Source organism: Camelus ferus, chromosome 16 (genome assembly GCF_009834535.1).
Source record: "Camelus ferus isolate YT-003-E chromosome 16, BCGSAC_Cfer_1.0, whole genome shotgun sequence".
In the NCBI taxonomy this organism is placed as follows: Eukaryota; Metazoa; Chordata; class Mammalia; order Artiodactyla; family Camelidae; genus Camelus; species Camelus ferus.
This window is the reverse complement of record NC_045711.1, coordinates 30,879,225-30,905,073: the sequence shown is the minus strand read 5'-3', so window position 1 is coordinate 30,905,073 and position 25,849 is coordinate 30,879,225. Positions and strand designations below refer to the sequence as shown.

Sequence of the window (25,849 nt, the reverse complement as noted above, 5' to 3'; positions counted from 1 at the left end):
TTTTAGGTCCATATAATGGGTCCATGTTCGGTATGTTTATCAGCATTTGCATGTGAAGAGCTCTCTGTGAAAAGAAATTTTCATTTAGTCATTACTCTTGCTGCCGTCACACCTGTTCAAAGGACACCACACTGGGGAATGAGATTCTCATGATGGGGGCTTCCTCCCAAACTAAGTACATGGTCATACAGCTCATTCCCAGAAGTGGAAGTATAATAACCTGTGTCATCATCTACCGTATTCTCATGAATCTTGTGAGGTTACTTTCCTTTGGCTAATATATAATGCTAAAAAAAATTCAAAAGTGATTCCTCACTTTTTGAACTTCTTACATATCAATTTATTTTACAGGGAATCCACATTCAGGTACATTCAGTCTTAGACCAGAAAATTACTATTGAAAGAATAGTATTGAAATAATTCTGTGAAAATGATTATGTTTAACCAAGTCTCTGTCTTGAAAAATCTAAATCCAGTTTTATATTAAAAGTGGATTTAAGATTACTGTTTCATTGTATTTCTCCTCTGAGTAAACTTGACTTGTCTTCCAGTAAATTTTGTTTTTGTCATGTCAGGTTCATGATTTGCAGAGCGAACTTGATAAAGACAGAGAAGATGCTCAAAAGAAAATCCATAAATTTGAGGAGGCTTTGAAGTGAGTAAAACTGTAATATGTGTAATTTTTAAAAAAATATTCTAAACTGTGAGCCAAATTAAGTAACTGAAACCTAAACATATTTTTATTGTAACTTTGCTATGATTTAGTTTGAGTCAGTTTTCCATCATGAGTATCTATTTTCAGAATTTTATTACTAGCCAGTGAATTTTTTGTAGAAAAGGAAAAAAATCAGTTCAGCTGTTTTTAAGTGATAGGAATGTAAGAAAGAGAACTTAGTGGTTTCAGATGCTTTTGTCCTCTTAAATGAAAACAGATTTAAAAACAAACAACAACAACAATAAGGTTTAGATCTTAGGACATTTCGAAATTCCTCTGTAGATTTTTTGGAGAAATTTAGGTAATGAAATGTTCCAGTTGTTATATTTAAAAATGGACTACTACACAGGCATTGTTTGGGAAAGGTTTTGTCTTATGATACTTAAACTTACACATTAAAGTATTAGATTTTGTCTTTTTCATTCTTTTACTAAGTTGATGAGGCTCTACTTATCACTAGGTGTTATTCTGCAGTTTTTAGCTGGAAAACATTGATTGATTCAGTAAATATCGAGTTCTCACCATATTTCAGGCTGTGCACAGTTCCTTCCCAGGGGACCTCATAGTCTAGTTGAGAAGATATTCAAACACTTTGGCAGCAATAGTACAGAGTGATAAGAACTTTAATAGGAGAATGGTCAGTGGGTACCTGACCTGAGAAAATGATTTAAAAAGGGAAGCTTACTTGAGTGCAGTGTATCTGGCTAACTCCCAGAGAATTCCATTTTTCATGCTTTTCCAAACCCCCAAACAGGAATAACTTACAGAAAGGCCAAAAAAGAATATCCAAGATCGAACAAACCTAGTATCAAATTCTTCCTGGGAAGTTTGCATAACTGCTCCCTCTCCTTTACTTGGCTTGTGAGTAAAATGTCCTGAATGGGTTGCTGAATAGAATGTCTTAAAACAATTTATGTACTATAACATCATAGGATATCAAAATTTTTTTATCTATACCAGAACTTAGTGATTATTTGTTCACCACATGTGAATTAGATGAAATTAGAGAAGAACTATAATATCCATTAAACATTAAGTCAAATAGCTGTATTTTATACTCCGACTCGAATAATGACACAGCTAGGGCATTCTTGCTTGATGAGCGGGGTGCCTTCCCTTTATCCCTCATTAATTCATTTTTTTTCCTCCTTACAATGTTTTCCTATTTCTTTAATGGAGGTACTGGGGATCAAACCCAGGACCTTGTGCATGCTAAGCTTGCGCTCTGCCACTGATCTACACTCTCCCCCCGCCCTTAAAATGTTGATTAACAACTTTCTTCATCTATTCAACTTCCCACACTTCCCTTTCTTTTTTGTTCTTCCTGGCCTCTTTTGTCATTTCTTTATACTTTTCCCATTAGCTTGTTGATTTGTATTTTATATCCCTAAAGGAGAAGATAACCCCTTTAAATAACAGCAAATCAACAGGTACTTGTTTAGAACCTACGCTGTCTATTGTAGTATCGTGCTCAAAGAAATAGGAGGTTTAGAAGCTATAACTCAAGACATAACAGTGCTCTTAACAATTTTATAGTCCGGTTAGACATTTGAAGTACTTAGAGTGTTATATATTAAGTTGTTGACAATAAGTGCAATTGGAATTAAGAAAGGTTTTTTTTTTCCAGTGGAATATTGGGAGTTTATGTGTAAAACAGAGTGGTATCTTTTAATGTTCACTGAGGACAGTGAAAAAATCCTGAGACCTCTATAGTTTCTGTGAACAACATAATCTATTTCTAAGCCAAGTAACACTCTTTAAGGCTTTAGAGGTCTTTACCAAAATACCGGATTTTACTTGGAGTTAAAAAGGCTATGTTAAGATTTTTAATAACGTTCTCCTGTAGGACTATTTCTCCCATTCCTTATGTCTTCATTTTTGCTAAATGTCTATATGATTTTAACACCTGGAATAGCACGAGTAATCTGGTCTGAAAGTAGCAGGATAAGCTGTGTGGTGTGAACTTCAAAGTAAACAGCGCAAGCTGGCTGTTTTCCCAAAGGAGAATATTCTGGGGGCAACTGCTACTATTTTTCAGTCTTAAGAATAGTGTTAGACCCAGTTGGTCCAGAGACAGTCCCATTTTTCTAAAAGACAAATATATGGTGTAGAAATTTGCCGTGATCATTAGCAATTTTTTCTGTCATAAATACACACAACGTGAAAAATCTCACTTTTAGAATGTGGTGGTATTCATTCATTTTTTCATTCTTTCACTCAATTATAGGGTTTGTTTCCTCTGTGCATGTTGAATGTATCATAGAGAATATCACAGAACTGGAATCTATACCTATGAATTAATATACAAATGGACACATGATAACTGTATTCAACTCAATCTTAGGTTTAGTGCTCAAGTTGATACTTCAGACACAGTGGTTATTTAAGAGGGACATTGATTTGAAGTCAGCACTCACTGTAAATGCTAACTCCTTAAAGCAATTTGCCTACTTGTTAGTGTTTTTCAGAACTAAAACCAGTTTAATATTACTGCCCTACTATGTACACTTTTTATTCTACACATATTGTAAGCATTTTTTTGCTTCCTATTTCATTTTTATTGCAGAAAATAATTTTAACAACCTCCAGTAACTGAAATTTATCTGAAACTATAACTGTAAATGGTATGAATTGTATGTGCTTATTTTTCATTTTTCAGAGATAGGTAAATGGGAAACTTAGTAGACTAATGAATGGAAAATTATCATATGTAACAAGATAATTTACTTTAACTCTTTGAAGTCCTGACACTGAAAAAGCATATTTTTGGAGGAGTTAAAATCTATAAACAACAGATGTAGATAGTGTAGATTTGGTTTATTCCTTTTTGATATTCATATGTTTACCAAATTTGATTTCTAAGTTTTTGGTGCTATTAAAAATAGTAAAGCATTGTTCTCTGAGATATCTTATAAATTGTCTATTTTAAAACATTCAATGAAACATTACAAAGTTGTATTTTTGATTGATACCTCTTTCAAACTTGTCTTTGGTAGTAAAATACAAAACTATCTTGAAACAGATTCTGATCCATTTCAGCTTTTTTGCATTGTCAAATTATAAACGTGATAAATATTTCTACTCTGACGCTAATATATATATAAGATTTCTGTTTTTCAGTTGGTGCTAAAAATAAGTAATGGTAATTTCAGTAGAATTTCAGTAATTGGTCTTTTGGTGATATGGTTGTAAGTGATCCTACAAGAAGCAAGCTTTTAGTTAACTAAAATACATTGTTTTGGTTGTAGTTGCTAATATATACATGTATATGTATATGTGACTGTGTGTGAATGTATCCACCACAAATAAAACTTTTATTGGGTTTAAAAAAATACAGAGAGATAAGACAAATTTAAATCTGGGTCATAATCTCTCAGGCCAGAGGCCTTTTGACATTACTAAAACAAATTAATCATGCATTTTGTTAAAAGAAGGTGTCTCATGAAAACTGGATATTCCATTAGTCCCCTTTTAAATCATTATCTTGAATATTTGCCACAATTAGTTTATAATCCTGAAACATACGTTTAGCTAACTTTTTGCAAATCTATATAATACATAAGATGTAGATATATATTTGATTATATAAATATTTGCAAATATCTGCTAAGTTTGCTCTTACTTAGACTTTGCTATAAATAAATATACTATGGGGAAAAGTGAAACAGTGGTTTATTATACCTTATAATTTTTAAATAACTTTTTAAAACTAGGTAATAGAGTTCCATGGTTTGAAATATGAAAGATGAGGGGAAAAAGAGCATATAAGGAAAAGCTCCCTTTGGTACCAGCCTTCTCGCTACACATTTTCCTCTTTGGAAGGAGCAGTGCTCCCAATTCCCTGTGTATCCTTTCTTATGCAAACATGACTGTTCTTTCCCCATCATCTTTCCCTCTATACTCTCCATATATCCTGATTTTTTTCCCACTTATCAACATACCTTGGAGATTATTTCATATAAAGATATAAAGAGCTTCCCCATTCTATTTTATGTATTTGATATGATTTCTTTATTGATGAACACATGATGAAAATGCTTCCATTTGTCTTCTGGTACATATATGATTTGATTTTAACATTATATCTGCGATCCATTTGAAATATACCCAGTGTAGGTTGTAAGGTATGGATCCTGTTGTTTTTGGTTTTTGTCAAATGGTTACTCAGTAGCCTCAGTGTCACTTATTTAATAATCTAGCCTTCCCCTCATCAGAGTTCTGCTGCAGTACCTTTGTCATTGGACTTGTTTCTAGACTTTCAGTTCTGCTCAAGAGATCTGGATACACTTGGACCAGTCCCATACTCTCTTAATTACTGCAATTTAAAAATAATGTTTAGTGTCTAGTAGGACTTTTTATCCTGTTATGCTGTTTTTTTTCCAGAATCATTCCTTTTTTCTTGTTTATATTTTTCTATTGGAGATTTATAATTAGCTTGTGTAGTTAAAAAAATCCCATTAGTCTTTTTCTTAACATTGCTGAACATATGTGGTTCAACAAAGGAAGAGGTGACATCTTTTAATGTTGAATCTTTATGGAAGAACATGGTATGCCTTCCTTCATGCAGGTCTTCTGTGCAGATCCACAGCTATATTCTTTTTTGAAGTAGACATTGTTTGCAAGGAATTTATGTTACTTAAATATCACAAGTTGGTTCTTTTGTAATAAGTGTGTGTGCTGGTATTTTGACTATTAAGATGCGGGATGTGAAACACAAATGTGTAGGTTGTTGTGCATTCTAGGTTTGAAGTTTCACACAGAGTTTGGGATGTGGATTTTAAACTCTGCGCTTTTGGTCGTACCATGTACTTTTCATGAAGAATGTAAAACTCTTGAGGGCATCACTTGTTTTGTTTATACTTCTGTAGCCATTCAATGCCTTGCACATGATTTTAATCAAATTAATTTATTAATTCCTCCAAACATACATTTTATTTTAGGAACTTTGTTGGTACTGAGTATAAAGTGCTGAACAAAGCAGGCAAGGTTTCTGCTGTGGCCACTGTACATGGCTGCACAGATCTTCTACTGCATAATACACTGCCCACTAGTGTATTAATGCCCACAGTACAGAGGGCACTGTTCACATGGACACTGGGTGATTCAGGTGTGCTTTTCCTGCTTCGCTTAATAACATAAAGTATTCTTGACTTTATTTTATTTATTTAGTGTAAAGTCAGTATTTCACTTTCTATTAAACTATTGTTGGGACTGCTGCATTGTTTGTAAAAGTAGAAATTTTGTAATGAGGAAAAAGAAGTGAAGTGTTTCAGTCATAATTTTAAGAGTTAGGGTTAGTATTTATAGGAAGTCCAGAATCAGTCTGCTTAACCTTCTATGTCCACAACATTTTTTAAAATCTCCGTTGCCTGAGCACCTCCTAATCATCTTACTGCTCAGTTGGCCTCCCCTTTGCTGGTTACCATCAACTGGAATATTCAGAGTGCACCATGTTCCTCCTCTGAGTGATTTTTTTCTTTGTGCGTGTATGCAGAATGAAAATCAGTGTTTATTCTTCTAGAGGCTGACCTAATAGAATGCCTTTAAAGCTACTCAACTTTTCCTCTGAGAGAAAACATCTTAGGGGTTTAAATACAAAGTCTTATTTCACCATGGAATTTCTATCCAGAACTCTTTAGAGAGTTACTGATTTTTCATAGTGCTGATTCCAAATGGCATTATGAGTTTCAAATGCTTTCAGGATCATATCATTTAAATAATGGGTGGATATAGGAAAAGCAAATAAGAGTAATTTTTATTAGGATTTATTTCAGCAAGTAAATAGTTCCTGTGTTTATAATACATAGATTTAGTGAACTTATTACAAGAAATAACAAATAAAATATCTGTCTTTATTTCTAAAACAGACTGAAATGTATTATAGTATAAACAAGTATCAACATATAATTGAAATTAAAATATAACATAAGCATGTAAAAAAGAGTGGATATTATTGTAACAGAAATAAAGTTATTTCTGTGTTTAAATTCTAAATTTGCCTTGACCTGAACTCTTTCAGGTGGTTTTGGGAGGCATTTGAGTTCAGTGTAGGTTAAAGAGCATGGCCTCTGGATCCAGCCATTATGGGTCCAAATTCCAGTTCAAATTACCAGCTGTGTCACCTTGGGCATGATGCTTAATTTCTGTGTGATTCAATCTTTACATCTGTAAAATGAGAATAAGAATAATATCTTCCTCCTAAGATTGTTAGGAGGCTTGGAAGAGTTAATATAAACATTTAGAATGAGCCTGTTGTATATGTGTGTTAATGCTAATTTTTAAATTTCTCATTATCTTATAATGGATACAAACAGGTTCTTCAGAAGGAGTAATCATTTCCTGGCACCAGTTTTCTTTTTTAACACCTTTATTGTGGTTTCATTATTACCCCATAAATGCACCCAGTTTAAGCACACAGCTCATTGATTTTTAGTAAATTTAGAGTTGTGCAACCAAAACCGTAGCTCAATTTGAGAACATTGCCATCATCCCAGTCAGACCCCTCATGGCACCAAATTTTAGAAGGAAATTATCATGATTGATTTTTTTTCTGACCAAAAGGAGTAAGTAATAAGAGGTAAGATCTTCAGTAGTTATTTCTGAGAAAATGCAAACTGGCCACTTCTTATTTTGACCCTCAGTAAAGCTCAAGTCATAATATTAAGATGTGCTTTGGCATTTTGTGGAGACCTGAGCTGATATAGCCCTGACATGTTGCTTCCAGGTGAACTGTCTGATGTTTTAACTTTGATACAAGGATGAATTAGGAAAATAGATTCTGTGTGTGTATGTAAATGCACTGAAAGGGACCTGGAAATACATACATGCCAAAGCGTTTGGGGTAATGTTGATGTTTTCCTCTTTATATTTGTGTGTAATTTGAATCTTTTCTGCTGAGACTATTGTTTGTTACTTTTGTAGCTTAAAACAATAAAAGAGAAAAGAAACCAGTAAAGATTTTAGAAGGAAGAATTATAAACGTCAATAATAATTGTTACCCTTAATCAGTGAGCATGTGGGATTTTTAAAAATTCTCTATATTTTGTGTATTCTATAATAAATATGTCCAGCAACTCCTTAGAGTCTTGAGGACTTTCAAATCACTTAGCCAGCACGGGGTGGAGCAGGCTGGACACTCAAGACAGTCTCTGGAAATATCTGAACTGAATATTTTGAGGTTTTGATTGAAAAAAGCCTTCTATGTGTTTCTTACAGTAAATGGATAGTGATAAGGTTGATATTCCATTTTTTAACAGATTAGAATTTTTCTCACTTTGACTGGAAAGACATCTTGCCACAGCATTTCAAGAGAGTTTATTAGGAGGCCAACAGAATATCGACTAGGAAATATAGCTTTTGAATAAGTATAAAATGAGGATATTTCAATGAAAGTACAAGGTATTCTCCATGGAAGATTATATTACATTTTAGATATGTTTTAAATTTTCTTCCTGTGGGAATTTACATTTAATACATAGATTCATTTTCTACTTTTAATTTATCAACCTTACTTTGTAAAATTAAATCTGATTGTAGCTCACATATTTTGATTCCTAATGTCAGAGCGGATTACTGTGCACTGGTTATCAATCCCAAGAGAGTAAGGCACCATCCACTGGTTACCGATCTCTGGGGAGGACTCCAACTATCTAGAGGAGAGCAAAGATCATCTCAATGCCAACCACTAGGAACAGAAGTCCAAACATTTCTGCTAAGTGCATCTTAGTATTGGAGTCACCAAGAACACAGCGCAGTCGAGCACTGAATGGAACAATACTTTACTTACACAGAGAAGAGACAGAGCAAGATCAGCTTCTGTAGTGGGTGTCGATCCCCCAGGGGCAATGGGTCTCTTCTGATAGCTGACCCAGGGCAGTTTGCCTGTGCCTCCTGTGCTGTGGTAGAAAGACTCTGTCCCCCTTCTGTGAGAGCAGAGATAACAGTGGAGGGTTGGACAGGTGCCCTGTAATGCACACACTTCAAGCAAAGACAAAAGAGCATTCTTTGAGCTGAAACAGGGAGAGATATTCCCAAACAAGGTGATAAGCCCAGCACAGGCTTAATGGGCTCTTTATCTCTTGGTAAGGAAGTGTTCGAAACCCAAGGCCCATTCTTATGTGGCTGAGTAGGAGCTGGAAGTCTGCGTGCCTGTGGCTGCCTTTCCTGACACCTAAATAGCCTAATATTTAAGATAGGTCAAATCTTGTGCCTGAATTGTGTACTTTAGGGAGATTATCCTGGCAGGAGTGAGAATATCATAAATCTGAGTGACAAGAAATTGGAGGCAGGAAAACAAGGAAGACGAACCTACAGTAATAGTCCACGTAAGAGACACTGAACTCTGTGAAGGTGTTGAGTTGGTGACGAAGAGTATAAATACGATGTCCAGGAGAAACAGCCTCTCTGGAAATATTCAGTCTCACCCAAGCACCTTTATTTTATTCAGAGTCAGAATGAACTTTCACAAATAGTTTCCAAGAGATACACTGATGGAAAAAGTACACTGTTTTATATGCTTATTCTGTGCAAGAAGTAACTTAAGATTGGTGAGTAAATGGAAACACGAAGTATTAATACTGAATTTTTAAATACTGTTTCATGATTTCTGAAGATACAAATTTAATGATGTCTAACTTTCATGATTAATTTTTCCACCTTTATTGAGGTATAATTGACATGCAACATTGTGTAAGTTTCATGTGTACAATGTGTTTGATATGCTTATGTGTTGTGAAATGATTACCACCATAGTCCTAGCTAACACCTCCGCCAGCTCACATAATTACCATTTCTTTTCAGTGGTGAGAACACTTAAGATCTACTCCGTTAGCAAATTTCAAGTATATAATACAGTATTGTTAACTATAGTCACCATGCTGTACATTAGATCCCCAGAACTTACACATCTTATAACTGGAAGCTTGTACTCCTTAACCAACATCTCTCCATTCCCCCTCCCCTCTGAGCCACTGGTATCCACCATTCTGCTCTATTTCTATCAGTTGGGCTTTTTTTAGATTCCACATGTAAAGGATACCATGCAGTATTTGTCTTTCTCTTTCTGACTTATTTCATTTAGTATAATGTCATCAGGGTCCATCCATGTTGTTACATATCATTGTAGTTTATTCATTCTCATTTTTTTAGCTTCTATTTTTTAAATTTAAGTATAGTTGACTTATAGTATGACATTAGTTTTGGGTGTACAGCATAGTGATTTAGTAGTTTTTGAAGATTATACCCCATCATAAATTATTATAAGATAATGGCTATAATTCCCCATGCTATACAATATAACCTTGTTGCTTATCTATTTTATACATAGTAGTTTGTATCTGTTAATCCCATACCCCTAATTTGTCCCTCCCCCTTTCCCTCTCCACTTTGGTAACTGCTAGTTTTCTATATCTGTGAGTCTATTTCTGTTTTGCATATGTGTTCATTTGTATTATTTTTTGGATTCCACATAAAAGTACTAAAGTACTGACATGTAGTATTTGTCTTTCTCTGACTGATTTCACTAAGCATAATATCCTCTAGATCTATCCATATTGCTTCAAATGACAGACTTCATTCTTTTTTATGGCCAAGTAATACTCCATGGTGTGTGTGTGTGTGTATCACATTTTCTTTATCTATTCATCTGTTGATGGGCACTTGGGTTGTTTACATGTCTTGGCTGTTGTAAATAGTGCAGTTATGAATATTGGGGTGCATGTATGTTTTCATTTTTTATGGGTATATATATACCCAGCAGTGTAATTACTGGATCATATGATAGTTATATTTTTCATTCTCATTTGTTCAATAGTATTTCAAAGTGAACATACCACAATGTATTTATCCATTCTACTGTCAGTATCCATTAGAGCAGTTTCTAGTTTTGTGATATTATTTATTGTGCTGCTATGAACATTCTTATTATTTCTCTTTTGTTAAACACATCTGCACATTTCTGTCAGATATATATCTTCATCCAATTTTTATGTTGTGCCGAGAGAGAAACATATCTGGGGAGGATAGGCCTTTAGACTGTGCAGTGCATTATCAACAAACCAGCCAAAGTTAGTGGGAGTTCAAGTTGGTTTGGGAGCAAAAGTAAGTTAAAGTAAGGCCTTTCCTCACTTTTACTTCACCGTGGTGTAATTTTGCAGATCTGATTCTGAAAACACAGTTATTGTATCAACTTTACTTGTTTAGGAGGAGCTAAGACACAAGTGATCTGATTCGTGGACCTGCTAGTTGTTGAATGGGTGATTATAAGCTAATTGAGTAAGTATTATGAGCAAGGAAAGAATGAAAATTTCTTAAGGGCTCATTGACCATATTCTTGATTTTTAAATATATTTCTCCCTCCCATGAAGATTTCTGTTATTGGTAGTTATTTTTTTTGAAAATGTGTAATTTTATTTTCATATACCATTGCCTTTACAAGTACAATTTCACTTGCACATAGAATTATTAGAAAAATTTTTGATGTTTCCTAAAGTAATTCATGATGTTCTTGAATTATATTTTTATCTGACCTGTTTTGAAACCAGCTCTCAATGCTAGTGTTACTCAGTAAGTGTTCACCGTCTGGTTTATTGAAAGTCATTCTATAAAATTATTTATCTATACAAAAATTAGCAGCATCTCTTCTTTTGCCTGGCTTTATCTATAGTTTTGTTTAAAGTGAGGACATTTATAAAGTAGTTTTGAGGTGTTATTTTTCTAACAAAAAAGACATATAGCTTTTAAAGAACATAGTCTTTTCTTGCTCAATATATGTGGTATTTATAATCTCCCACTATGATGGATAACAGATTATTTACCCCTGAAGTTATATTTTTAAAGAAGTTATATTTTTAAACATAGGTGGAAAAGCTTTCCTGTAAGATTCCTTTAAATTGCCTTCATTTGTCTTTGGTTGCTTGTTTGTTGTTATAAGTCAACATTTATAATATTGGTAGGAACAGGGATTAATCTTCAAATAAGAATGCCTTAGAGTAAAGATGATAAAACTGCAAAGTTATAATGACAGTGTTTTTGTACTTTTATTTGCTAGAAATTAATCTTAAAAGAAGATTTAAATGGAATGCTAAACAATCTTGTGATTATTCAAAGAGGGAGTGGACTACATTTTGATTAGGTTTGTTTTTTAGTGGAACACTGCATACTGCAAAAATTTGGATGAAGATACAGACATTAAAAGCAGATAACCTTGCAGATTAGCCAGGAGCTTGGATTTGGAGTTTTGGTAGAAAGGGAGAGGTAGGTTAAATCAGTCTTGTGTAGGGGTTTTAAAGCGCAGCTGAATAGTGTAATTCTAAATTTAGTTTTACATATTGCCAAAGTAAGGAACTGTAGAGTGGTCATTTTGTTTGTAGGATTGGTGAAAAATATCTCAAGGAATTGGTAGTGATGTATATTTTAAAATCAAAATAAATGGAATTAAGGAGCTCTCTGGAAAGAAGTTAAAGGAAGCCTGCAAACCTGAATAGTCAGTCTAAAGATTTCTGTGCCTAATAAATGAATGAAAACACCTTACAGGGTCACCTTGATAAGAAATTTTATTCTGTGTAGAAAACAATTTTGTATTTTTAAAGTTTTCTTGGAAGAGTAACTAAAAGTCAGTTCCAGTACAATATGAAAGTAGCCTGTAACTTATGGTACTTTTTAAAGAAGATGTGGTATTGGTTTTAACCAAGAATATATAAATTTAAAGACTAAATCTAAGTTTTTAGTGTATTTTTCCTATTACTATTACTAAAATAAGAACAGATACAATTTATAATGTATTATTCAATCAAAACACATCAGATTTTTATATCTGCTTATAATGTTACCTCTGAAAACCTAGGTATTGTGTAGAGTTGGGGAGCAAGAAGATATTATTTGCCATGTATGAAATCGTCTTAGATTTTATGTAACTAGAATTAGATTAATTATATCAAAGCAGGATTAATGTAACCAGAAATTGGTAAGTTATATTATAGTTGAGATATTTAAAAAGTTTATCTGTCACTGAATTTAAATTTTAAGCTAATCCAAAAGAGAAATCCTTTTTTTCTACTATTGTAATAGAGGGCTTATTTTTAAATGAACCTATCCAAGGTACTTGGAGGGTGAACTCTGATGCTGACATTGTCCAATGAGAAAACTTCAGAGTGTCTGTTCTTTAGCTTTATTTTCATCACAAAACTAGTATATGCTAGCTGTGGAAAATTATAAAATTACATAAAAGCACAAATAAGAAAATCAAAATAGCTTACGATCACATTATTTAGAGCTATTTACTGTTACGGCATTTTATTATTTTTATGGCAGTATAATTCACTTATAGTAATTGTTAGTTTCAGGTGTACCATACAATGATTTGATACTTTTGTACATTTCAAAATGATCACCATATTAAGTCTAGTACCATCAGTCACTGTACAAAGTTATTGCAATATTATTGATGGTATTCCCTCAGTGTACTTTATATTCCCATGACATTTATTTTATGACTGGAAGTTTGTATCTTTTAATGTCCTTCACCTGTTTCGCCCATCCTCTTACTCCCCTCCCTGCTGGCAACTACTAGTTTGTTCTCTGTATCTGTGAAGTCCGTTTCTGTTTTGTTACATTTGTTTGTTTGTTTTGTTTTTTAAAAACCACAATGAGATATCACCTCACACCAATTAGAATGACTATTATCAAAAAGACAAGAAACAACAAGTGTTGGTGAGGACGTGGAGAGAAGGGAACCCTTGTGCACTGTTGTTAGGAATGTAAATTGGTGCAGCCACTATGGAAAACAGAATGGAGGTTCCTAAAAAAATTAAAAAGCAAACTACCATACAGTCCAGCAATTACACCTCTAGATGTTTATCTGCAGAAAATGAAAACACTAATTTGAAAAAATATGTACAACCCCAAGTTCATAGCAGCATTTACAGTAGTCAAGATAAGGAAGAAAGCTAAATGTCTATCCACAGATGAATGGATAAAGAAGATGTGGTATGTATACACAGTGGAATATTGCTCAGAAGTAAAAGAGAGTGAAATCCTGCCATTGGTGACAACATGGCTGGACCTAGAGGGCATTACTCTAAGTGAAATAAGTCAGACAGAGAAAAACAAGTATCATGTGATTTCACTTACATGTGGAATCTGTTATGCCATTTTAATTACTCTGAATACATGTTAAATCTTGAGCTCTCATAGAATGAGAATTACCCCTTTAACACTGTATTCTTCATTTTTCCCTCACATTCCCTTCTTTATCTCCAAACAAGCTATTTTTAGCTATGTGCTCTTCCATCTCAATTTTAGAATCAAGTTTTACTAAAATTCTGTTGGAATTTTTATTGTATTTTTATTTTATTAGATTAATATAAGTAGAATTAAATTTTTTTACTATATTGGTTTCCTCTTTTACAAATAGTATTTTTTCTATTAACTGTCTATTTTAATGTCTTTCAATAAATGTTAACATTTTCTCCATATATATTTTATATATTTTTGTTAGATTGATTCTTAAGCGCCGTATAGTTTGTGCTACCACTTGTATTTTTTCTGAAAATTAAATTTTCTTACTACTGACTGGATCTAGCTGAACAGAAATAAATTTTTTAATACTGAACTCCTGTATTTAGCAACTTTGCTGAATTTATTTTCAGTGTTTGTAAGTTAGCTTGGATTTGCTGTGTGGATAATGACAAATAATCAGTAAATAACTTATTTTTTCTTTCTTTTTCAATGTTTATGTTTTATCTATCATCATCCTCACCTTTCTGCACTGGCTAGAATTTCCAGTAAAATGTTGAATATTGTGGTGAGTGTGGGCATCCTTGTATATAGGGAATACTTTAACCATAATGTGTAATTTTTGGTTGAAGGTTTTGGTTAGACATCTTATATCAGGTTAAGGAAGTTCCCTTTCATTCCTAAGACTTCTTATATTTTTAAAAATTATGAATAGATGTTATAGTGTATCAAAAAGTTTTTATTGTATTCAAATGATCATGTAACTTTAAAATGACTTTAAAAATGTAAGTTCTACTGTCTTGGCAAATTTTAATTATACAATACAGTATTATCAGCTATAGTTACCTTGTTATATATTAGATCTTCAGACCTTATTCATCTTTTAAGTGAAAGTTTGTACTCTTTTACCAACTTTTCACTATTTCCCCCATCCCCCAGCTCCTGACAACCATTTTTATACTGTGTTTCTAGGTTTTTTTTTTAATTTTAAGATTTCACATATAAGTGATACAATGCAATATTTGTCTTTCTCTGCTTATTTCATCAAGCATATGTCTTCTAGGTTCATCCATGTTGTAGCAAATGGAAAGATTTCCTTTTTAAAAAGACCATAATATTCCATTGTGTGTGCAGTGTGTGTGTATGTGTGTGTATATGACATTTCCTTGATCCATTCATTCATTGAAGACACTTAGGTTGTTTCCATACTTTGGCTATTGTGAGTGACGCTGCAGTTAACATGGAAGTACAGATGTCTCTTCAAGATAATGATTCTGTTTCCTTTGGTGTATTTCCAGAAGTGGGATTGCTGGATCTTATGGTAGTTCTGTCTTTAATTTCTAAGGAACCTCCATACTGTTTGGTAGTGGGTGTACCAGTTTTTATTCCCACCAGCCGTGTAAAGGGTTCCCTTTTCTCCGTATCCTCACCAACACTATCCCTTGTCTTTTTGATAATAGCCATTCTAACAGGTTTGTGGTGATATCTCATTGGGGTTTTGACTTGCATTTCCCTAATGATTAGTAATGTTGAGCACCTTTTCATGTGAATTCAGGTTTTTTTTTTTTTTTTTAGGTCTTTCTTTTTCTTAATGTAGAAGTTGATCACTATAAACTTCCCTCTTAGAACTGCTGTTGCTGCATCCCATAAGTTTTGGTTGTTACGTTTCCATTTTCATTTGTCTCAAGGTATCTTTTGATTTCTCCTTTGCTTATTCAGTAGCGTGTTGTTTAATTTCCATACACTTAAGATTTTTTCAGTTTTTTTGTTTAATTGATTTCTGGTTTCATATTATTGTGGTTGGAAAAGATACTTGATATGATTTTAATTTTCTTATATTTATTAAGGCTTGTTTTTTGGCCTAAATTTGGCCTAATTTATCCTGGAGAATGTTTAATGGGCACTTGAGAAGAATGTGTACGATGCTACTGTTGGAAGGGCTGTTTTATAAATATCTATTAGGTCCATCTGACCTAGCGCATAGTTTAAGTCCAATGTTTCTGTATTGATTTTATCTCTGGATAGCTATCCATAGCTGAAAGTGTGGTATAGATATCCCTACTGTTACCATATGGTCTATTTCTCCCTTTAGATTTGTTAGTGTATACTTTATGTATTTTCTTCTCCTGTCTTAGGTGCATAAGTATTTACTAATGTTACATACTCTTGATCAGTTGACCCTTTTATCATTATATAATGACTTTCTCTGTCTCTTGTTACAGTCTTTGTCTTAAAGTCTGTTTTGTGTGATGTAAGTACAGCTGCCCCTGCTGTATTTTGGTTTCCACTTGCATGAAACTATCTTTTTCTGTCTTATTGCTTTCAGACTATGTGTCCTTAAAGCTGAAGCAAGTCTCTTATACGCAGCATGTAGCTGAGTTGCTCTTTTTTTTAATCCATACAGCCATTCTTTATCTTTACATTAGAGTATTTCATCCATATACATTTACAGTAATTATTGATGGTTGTGGATTTACTGTTACCATTTTGTTAATCATTTTTCTGGTTACTTTGTAATTCCTTTGTTTATTTGTTCCTCTCTTGCTCTCTTCCTTTGTGATTTGATGATTTTCTGTAGTGGTATGCTCTGATTCCTTTCTTCTTATCTTTTGTGTCTCTGTGAAGTCCAAACTCCCTGCTCCTCAGGGAGAAGCTGGAGGTTGAGAGTTCTTTCCCTATTATATGGCACTGCGTGGGACGTGGTGTTTATGGCAAGAGTGTGTCTCAACTTTTCCTACTCTATTATGTGTAGCCCAGGTGTATAGCCACGGGTTGTTCCTGTGCCCATTAAGAACTGCTTCTTTGTTTGCTACAGCCCTGTGGGACTCGTAAATGCAAACCCCGCTGGCTATCAGAGCCAGGTGATGTGTAAGAGTTACTCAGCTAGTTTCTGGGTTTTGGTCAGAGGTAATTACTCCACTTGTAGCTGTACATTCAGTGTGTCTGTGGGAGAAGGGGCCTCCTGTGTTATCATCTTGGTCGACACCCTCTAATATGAAGTTCTTACTCTTCTTAAAACTCTTTCCACTCTTTGCTTCCAAAGTACCAGAAGCATGTAATGGTTTTCTCCCTAACTGTTCGAGTACTCTTTAAATCTCCTTTGAACTGAGTCCTCCTTTTCTACCAGGATTCTATATTTTAGAGTTCCCCAGTTTTAGTCCTTGACCGTCTTTTCTTCTCTATTTATACCCACTTCTTAAGTGATCTCATCAAGTCCTCTAGCTTCAGGTACCATATATTTAGTAAATTTCATATCTTTATCTCTGGTCCAGATCTGTTAATACTCCAGAATCTTTTATTCAACATCTTTCTTGAGTTATTTGTTTATTTTTTTAGCATCTTCTTTCCACATCCATTTTTAATTTTTATCATTTCTTCATATTTATAATTTTCTTCACTATATTTTATATTTGTTCTTTGTCCTCTGAGTATGTTTAAGATGGTTTGTAACATTATTGATTTTATTTTCAACACCTGCATTTCTGCTCTTTTGCATTTCCATTATGAATTTTTATTCTGCTCTAAATTTTTCTTTTTATCCCTTCTTTATCTTTATCATTCCTCATTTTAATCTTATTGAATTCTTTGTATCTTAGATAATGCTTAAGACTTTACCTCCTATTTAATTGAGACTGCCTCCTGTTGTTCAGATGCCATACAATTTTTCTGATATTTTCTTCTGGATATTATATTAGATCATTTTGACAGTAGGTTTTTCTTCTGTGTATGTAGAATGTTTCTTTTCCAGTTTCTATTCCTAGGTTCTGCAATAGCTTTCAGGCTCCCATTGGTATTTATCAACTTTGTTACTCAATTTTGAACAAGGTAAATTTTGTTTGGTCTTGATATTTTATTTATTTAACAAATACTTATTGAATTTCTACTGTGTGTGCACTTTTGTAGATACCATCTGACTTTAGATGGTATCTGTGTGTTTTTTGTTTGGATTTCCTCTGTTCCATGTTGACTTATATAATTTTCATATTCTCTTGAAGATATGCAGCTGGATAGGAAAAAATAATCTGTCAGCTACCAGTGAAGTTCCAAGTTTGTAGAAATTCTATAGAAATTCTGCTTTATTGATGAGATAATTTTTCATAACCTATATGGTATGTCTCTGTTATTGTGAACAAATGTGAATTCTGTAGTTCTCAGAATATTTTGAACTCAGGTTTCTTATTTTTCAATCCATCTATATAACTTTAACTATGGAAATTACAGTTTCCTGCTTATAGTACATCACCATTAGTCATTTACTCTCAATCCATTTGTCTTCTGGGAGTGATTGGTTCTGAATGGATGTATATAAAATGTCGGTAGATGTTACTCTGATGTTCCCTCTTCATGGAAGAATTCCAGCTACTAAATTTTTTTATTTTTTTAGACACAGGGTTTTTGACCTCAGAAAGAAAGAAAGTGTCTTCCTATCTCATTTTTCTCAGCATCTGTTTCCTGAGACTAATTCACATTTGCTCCCATGTGGACCTTACAGATACTTCTTTATCAGTCCACTTCCACTTGCTTGGTATTTATTAGAGATTCCTCTCGAGTTCTTTAATTGGGTGCTTGCTGTTTGTTTATCTTAGTTCTTGTTGTCATTGGGATTTTTTCCCCCATTTTTTTCTCTTTCTCTTTCTAAGTATTTTAGTGAGCATTTGAGAGAGGCTATTCAGGAGATGGTGGCCAGATGTCATTTGTATATGAAGACAGGAACAATTCTTATTTTTTGATAGAGTTCTTTTTGAAATGTAATATATGCATTCCCACCCGTTTTATCCTTGCACAATGAAAACAATTTATGGTAAGTTGGCATCATCACTTTTGGAATCAATTATTGTGATTTGCTGTAGATTCAATTGTAGATTAGTTTGTGTGACTAAAATCTAAACACACAGTGACCTTCTCGTGACCTTGAAACTTGATTGAAAAAAGTCCTTGATCTCAGCTTGCTTTGTGGTGTTTTGCCTCTTTTTTAAGAGGATAGTGAGCCATGTGGAGCCGTATGACCTCCTGAGCAGTGTAACACTGTTAGCTTTCTACAAAATTAATAAGTGAATCAAAGGCTGAGTTAGATCTCCCAAATGGTTTTTTTCTCACTCCAGAAAATCATCATATTCTCTGTTGCCATGAGTGTTCTTTGATTTTTCACACCACTGATATATGCTTTATTAATGTAATAGACCACAGTCAAACCCTTCTGAGTGTTTATCCTTATTTTTAAAATTACTGACACTATTTGTTCATGGAGTATATAGGGACGCCTTTGTCATTACTTTGTCATCACCCCCCCGCCACCGCTCCAGTCGCCTATCACTAATTATATATAAAATTCGTGCTTTCTATTCTTGTAACTCCAACCCCAAATGCTCTTTCTAATTTTATCATAACACCTTTGTTTTAAAGCCTTACTTTCTTGTATTCTGTTAAATTGCAAGGTATGTCCCTCCCAATAATCCTTCCACCAGCTCTTTGCCTCCTCTTATAACGGACTGCATATTCTCCAACGTGCAGGCTAATTTAAGACCCCCTTGTTGGGTTTCACTGCATTGGTCCTTTTAACATTTAGACAAGGGAAAGAATTAATCTTAAAACCTCCTTTCTTAACCTCAGCCCCTCCCTCTTCATCTGTGATCCTTTCTCCCTCTTTGCTTTGATCAAAAGTCAGTTTTCCTGAAAGAGTTGCTTATTGCCTCTGTTTTCTCATCTTCCACTTCCATCTTCAGCCCAGTCCAGTCTGGCTTCTTTTCTCATTTTACCAAAACTTCTTCCATGGTTACAGTCACCTTCCAGTCTGGATTCTGTTCAGTCTCCCTTCCTTACAACGTTCTCTTCTTCAGGTTTTGTGACACATATTCTGGTTTTCTTCCTTCTGCTTAATCTGCTTTGCATGTCCATTCTCCTCTCTACTGATTCTAGATTCTGTCCTACCCAACCCAAGACTGTGACTTTAGAAACCATTATTTTGTACCATCCTTATAGCAATGATGTATGAAGGTATATCTTAGTCTCAGACTATTCACTTCCTCAATTTTCTTTATAGTACTTATTACTCTATGATATTTTAGTATTTTTATTTACGTCTCACTTTTTAAATTCCACTTTTAAATTCATTTCCTACAGAGTTCCAGGATGTTGTTAAAGCCATTCCTTCTCCATTTTTTCTCCTGCATGATGTTCTTATCTTTGCTGCTTCTGTGCTCTTTGCTGGTCAGTTTTGTTGTTTGCCTAATTCAAGCTCATGCTTTCCAGTAGCTGTTACAAATTCCTGGGCTGCAGGTTGAGTCATTTTGCACATGTGTTCAGTTTGGCCTGCACAATATTTTGAACATTTTGAATAGGTTGTGAATATAATAAAATCCGGAGATTGCATGAGAAATTTGGATTTTGGGTTTCTCTTGAAAAACATGAGTTCTGGCAACACTCAGCCATCTTTTTTCGTGACAGTACATAGCTGGTGCTGATTGGATAGTGCTTGGATTAAGTCATAAAGGAAGTCACAACAGTTTTCAAAGAACCATTATTATTGAGACCACATTTTCTGTTCTTGGCGCAATTAAATTAGGAATAATAAACTGCCAGTTTTCTTTTTACACCCTCATGTTTGAAAACTTAAAATCGTGCTTTTAAGTTACTTAGGTTTAAAAAGGAAATAACAATAGAATTTTCCAAATATTTAAAACTGAAAGATAATGAGCATGTTATTCATCAAGTATTATGAAGTATCTCTAATCTGGTATCTGGACTGAAATGAGCTAAGCCTTGACCTCAAGAAGCGAGATAAAGACAACAAAGTGAATATGAAGAAAATATAAAAAATAAAGCTAAGGACAGAAACCAAGAAGTTGGAAGCACAGTGCAGAGAATCACCAAAAGCACTTTGAAAAGAAGTTAATAAATTACGCAAGTCTTTACTAGACTGGTCAATAAAAGAAGGGAAAAGACTAAAAGGAAAGAAATTACCTAACTTTTAGGGAAAAAAGCCCAGCCCAGGAGCATAACTACTTGCAGAACAAGTTATTTTTGGCTCACTCTTCTCATTTTTGTTACCTAGACCCTGTAGGCATTTTGATTTCGACCCTTGCTCCGCAGTTTCAGTTACTGGTTGCTTTTTTAAAAATTGAAGTGAAATTCACATAACATAAAATTAACCACTTTAAAGTGAACAATTGAGTACATTTAGTACATTCACAATGTTGTGCAACCACCACCTATGATTCATTCCAAAATATTTTCATCATCCCCAGGTAAAACTCTGTACTCATTAAACACATTAGCCCCCATTACCCCTCCCAGATACCTGCAACCACCAGTCTGCTTTCTGTCTCTGTGGATTTACCTGTTTTGGATATTTCATATAAATGGAGTCATGCAATATGTGGCCCTTTACGTCTGGCTTCTTTCACTGGGTATGTTTTCTAGGTTCATCCACAATGAAGCATTACTTCACTCTTTTTTATGGCTGAATAATATTTCATTGTGTATATATAACAATTTTTTTTCATTCAACTGTTGGTTGGCACTTGGGTTTCCATCTTTAGTCTGTTGTCAGTAGTGCTCCTATGAACACTCGTGTGCCAGTATTTGTTTGAGTATCTGTTTTTAATTCTTTGAGAATATATCTAGGAGTGAAGTTGCTGGGAGAGCTCTTTGTTCTTGTGCTTGGCTTCTTCTGTTGATCTTCAAAACGATCCTCTGACAGATGGCACACATATTTCCCTTCCCCCCCTAGTTCGCAGCTACTGCTTTAGCCCACAGCAGAAGAGTCATTGAAAATTTTGTAAAGGGATTCTAGGCATTCATTTTCCAGTGCACTAGTCTATTCCAGAATTGAAACCATTGATTAAACCGTTGTCTGATAACACAGAATTGTAACTAACAGAGTTGAGTGTTCTTACGTGATATTTCTGTTAAATTAGGCTAACAGTTAAGTTGCATAATTTATCCCTCTCTACTTTGAGGATATTTTGCCTGGATCTTCTTTGCTAGGCTTCATAAACAAAATTTTTTCTCTGCTAATCAGTGCTAAAGTTACTCTGACAGATTTTTACCTTCCATATTCATCCATGTGTAATCATCAGTATAAAAAAATAGTAAATTAAAAGCATCACCACTGTATGCCAAGAGAGTTACAATAGAATTATTAGATTATTACACCTGCTGGCTATTGGGCAGTTTGTGAGTGTTATAGCAGCTCATTTATATAGTAATTTTTAACATTTTTTTGTATTTTTGAAAATCAGAAAAATAGTGCCAATACTAGTAATAAGAAATCAAATCTTACAAACAAAACATAATTGAGACAAGACAAATCATTGGCGTTGTATGTTGAAAGCCTGGCTTCTTTAATCTCAATTAATTTCACATTGGACTTAAGCCTGTGTGTTGAAGTATAAAGGAAGAAGGCAAAATTAAATAACATAACTGAAATATGGGAAAAACATCCTCGATGATGGTAACGTCTCACAGTTACATTGGCTGTTAGCTATTGGATCCTTTGGTTTCTTCATAGAGACTCACAAAATAAGTTTCATCAGTAATAAATCTGTATACGCTACCTCTCAATCTATTAATTTTGATAGTAGATCTCTTTCCAATGGTGCACACAGTATTCTAAACACAATGGCTTATATACGTGATGTATTTATTCTTATATATGGTAAAAGTCATCCAGAAAGTTGGCATTCGTATGAGCTGATACCTAGAATGGAGAGTGCAGAGTGTATGTGAATAAACCTGTGAAGATGACCCAGCAGGAACAGAAGGTACAGGAGACTCACGGTCCAGATTGAGAAGGACTCTAAATCCCCACAAGGGCCGGAGCAGAAGGTTGTACTTTCCCCCGTAGGGAGCGGGGAATGGGTGAAGAATTGGTAGCAGTGTGGTTTATGATGAAAGTGACATTGGAGGAGGATGTTTTCTAAATATTTCTCCAGCAATAAACCAGTTTTGAAGAAAAGATAGAAAATTTGCTGGTGAAGAGAGAATTTCACTACCAGAAGGAATAAAATGTTTCAAGGGCATGAATCTGGTAACATGTTAATGTCCGAGCCATGAGGTTAAGAGTCAAGCAAACAGACCTGATTTTTCTGAAAGAAAGATTTTGTCAGACTACAGTAAACAGTAGATAAGTAAATGTCAAACATTTCCACCCTTAAGAAAAGCATGCTTTTCTTTCCTTACTGAATTTCCTTTATTCCTTCCTAAATTGTAGTCCCTGAGGTTTGATGTCATGCAATTTAACAAGAGAATTTAAAATTGGTGGCTTTGTTAAACTTAGGATCCTCTAGTTTTTTTATTACTTGCTATGAAATGTATTCATTTTAGGTGTGGAAAACACAAATGTGAAGAAACTTCGAAGAAACTTCCAGTAATTTGAACCATATATCTCTATTCTTAGTGAAAAATGAAAACACCCCAAAGGAGGTTTTATGTGGAGTAAACCAGGTCTGGAAATGGTCTGTACTGGAAGACCTAATGGCCTTTTGATGTCTGATTCTTTGAATCGGCTTTTTCTTTTTAAAGGGTGCTATGTGATTATAATTAGAAACATTTCAAGTTCTTTATTTGGGAAGTTAATTGCTCCTTAACTTGCTCAGTTATAACTAATCATGTAGTTTTGAATGGTGGTAGTGTTTGAAATTATTACTAAGAAGATTCACCTTTTTTAGTAGAGAGAGTGCCAATTCATTGTGAAAGTTTTATCACATCCGTAATGAGTAGTCATTCATTTTGTAGGTTGTAGCTGTGATGTGACCATACATTTATTATATATTTAAAATGTTTCATTTTAATGATTTTCTAAGTAATTAGTGAAAATATAATAATCTGCTTTTCTTGCAACTGGTACTATTATATTTGAAGTTGGAAATTGGATAAATAAGTAGAAGGCACTGCCAAAATTTTATATTCTTTTTTGTTGGGTGACTTAAAAAGTATTCAGCTTTGCATTGATACAAACCTTTGTGTCATCTGAACAAAGTTATCCCTACATTTTGGAAAAAAAATGCCTAAAAACTCTGAATATAATTTTCTTCACAAAAATAGCTTTGTTAAGTATCAGTGGTGGTGGTGGGACCCATCTGTTCTCTTTTCTCCACTCTGCTTGAGCATCTGAAACCATTTTAGATGGAGAGCAGTCAAAGTTTCCAGTTTATTGTAAGCATTCCTGAGCCCCAGTGAGCACGCTGACATAACCCTCCCTCTCAGAAGCACGATGGAAAGCTTGAAGAGAGGATAGAAATATGTGGTGACCTTGTTTCAAGTTGAAAAGGAAATTTCTATTCTATTAAGTACTTCTTTGTGGGCATGTCTTCACAGAACTCTGCATTTCTTCTCACTGCTTTAAATGAGTGTCAGTATAACAGATGGTCAAGAGGCTTCTTATTGACAGAAACAAGTGTGACTGTTTCACACAAGAGTTTTAATTTATGGCATGAGACTTTTAAGTTTATTGGATGATTTCTTCAGGAATTAAGTTTGCAGAACTCATTTTTTTTTAGCAGTGTATATATTTAGCCTCTTGAGTTTTACTACAATCAAACTTTACTTTAGCAATGGAATGGGATGAAATAAATATTATCCTGGTGGGGAGTTGACAAACTGATAAAATATGGCAATACTTTATATTTAATGTTTTATAGTTGGCAAAATGATTTTAATATATATTCCCTTAATTTATCCTCAAAAGAATTTTATGTGATTGTTTGTTATTTTCTGCATTTTAAAGGGAGAAACTGAGGTTCAAAGAGATTAAGCAGTTTAAGAAGTAAGGCATAGCGAGGGTGTGGCCGAGCCAGGACTTAAACCTAGGCCTTCCGCTTCCTAGTTTTGTGCTCTTTCTCTGATAGAATACTGACTTTTACCTTTTGTGCCTCTCAGTAGATTTCTTTTTGTGCTTTTTTAAATGACTTGATCCAAATAATTCATTGATGAAAACATATACTTGATATGTCATTACTTATTCTTGACTTAATTCCCAAATGAGAGAAAGTGTCCTGCCCACAGCTTCTGACAACTGCCCACCACTTTCTCTGTAAAGGACGACCTCCCTCTGTCTGCCATACTTATTGGATCTAGCGTGGACACCTGATCCAAAGGTAGCAAATTCATTTTACTTTGAGGTGCAAAGAGCTTAAAGTCACTTAGCTAGTAAGTGGAGGTGCCAGGGTCGAAATTGTGTGTGCTTGACTCTAAATCCCCTATTCTTAACCATGTTGCTGTATCGCACTGCCCCTCCTCCCTGATCTTGGGAGTTTGGAACTGGAAAACCAACAGACTAACTCAATCAATGCAGAAACTGAAAAAGCGGAAAGTTACTATGATCAAGATTGGCTAGGCAGCCATGGTGGGCCATATGCAAGCTCGAGGTTTGAGTAGCTAGTTGATGCCAACAGGAAAACGGAGCCAGACGCACAGAGAGGAGCTGAGAAGCTTTAAGAAGTGCAGCCCATGTGTAGAAAAGCTTTGTCTATTCCAGTTGCATCTCAAGAGAGACACTTCTCCGAGATGCTGCGTCTTTATAGTATACAGCTGTTTTATTTAGGTGATGTGAGTTGGAAGGTATTTTAAAAATTTATTTAAATAATTATATTTATTTAAAAAAATAGACTAAATATGGCCCAAATACAGTGTGTATATATTTTTAAAAGACATTTATCTTAGAACAAATAAAGGCGAACTTCAGTGTCCCCTCTGTCAAAATTCTCAAGAATTTGTGCAAAGAATGTCTAAATTAGTGCCGGTGTGGCATACTTCTGTAGATTCCTTAGGCATATTAAGGAAGATTATTCATGAAAATAAAATTAATGATAGTACTTTATTAGAAACATCTAGGAGTTTATTCAGTAGGAATAAATTCTCAATATAAACTTGTAAATCTGAAAAATTTGTAAGATACTTTAT

General features: G+C 34.1%; 1 protein-coding gene across 3 annotated transcripts in view; it reads left to right on the top strand.

Moving 5' to 3' along the window:
• Positions 1-25,849, top strand: part of CEP112 (centrosomal protein 112) — a 373,207-nt gene that overhangs the window by 96,270 nt on the left and 251,088 nt on the right. For all 3 annotated transcript variants that reach the window (XM_032457024.1, XM_032457025.1, XM_032457026.1), the window contains one exon: positions 576-655. In XM_032457024.1, the coding sequence (XP_032312915.1) occupies positions 576-655 (80 nt within the window). The remainder of the gene's footprint in view (positions 1-575; positions 656-25,849) is intronic.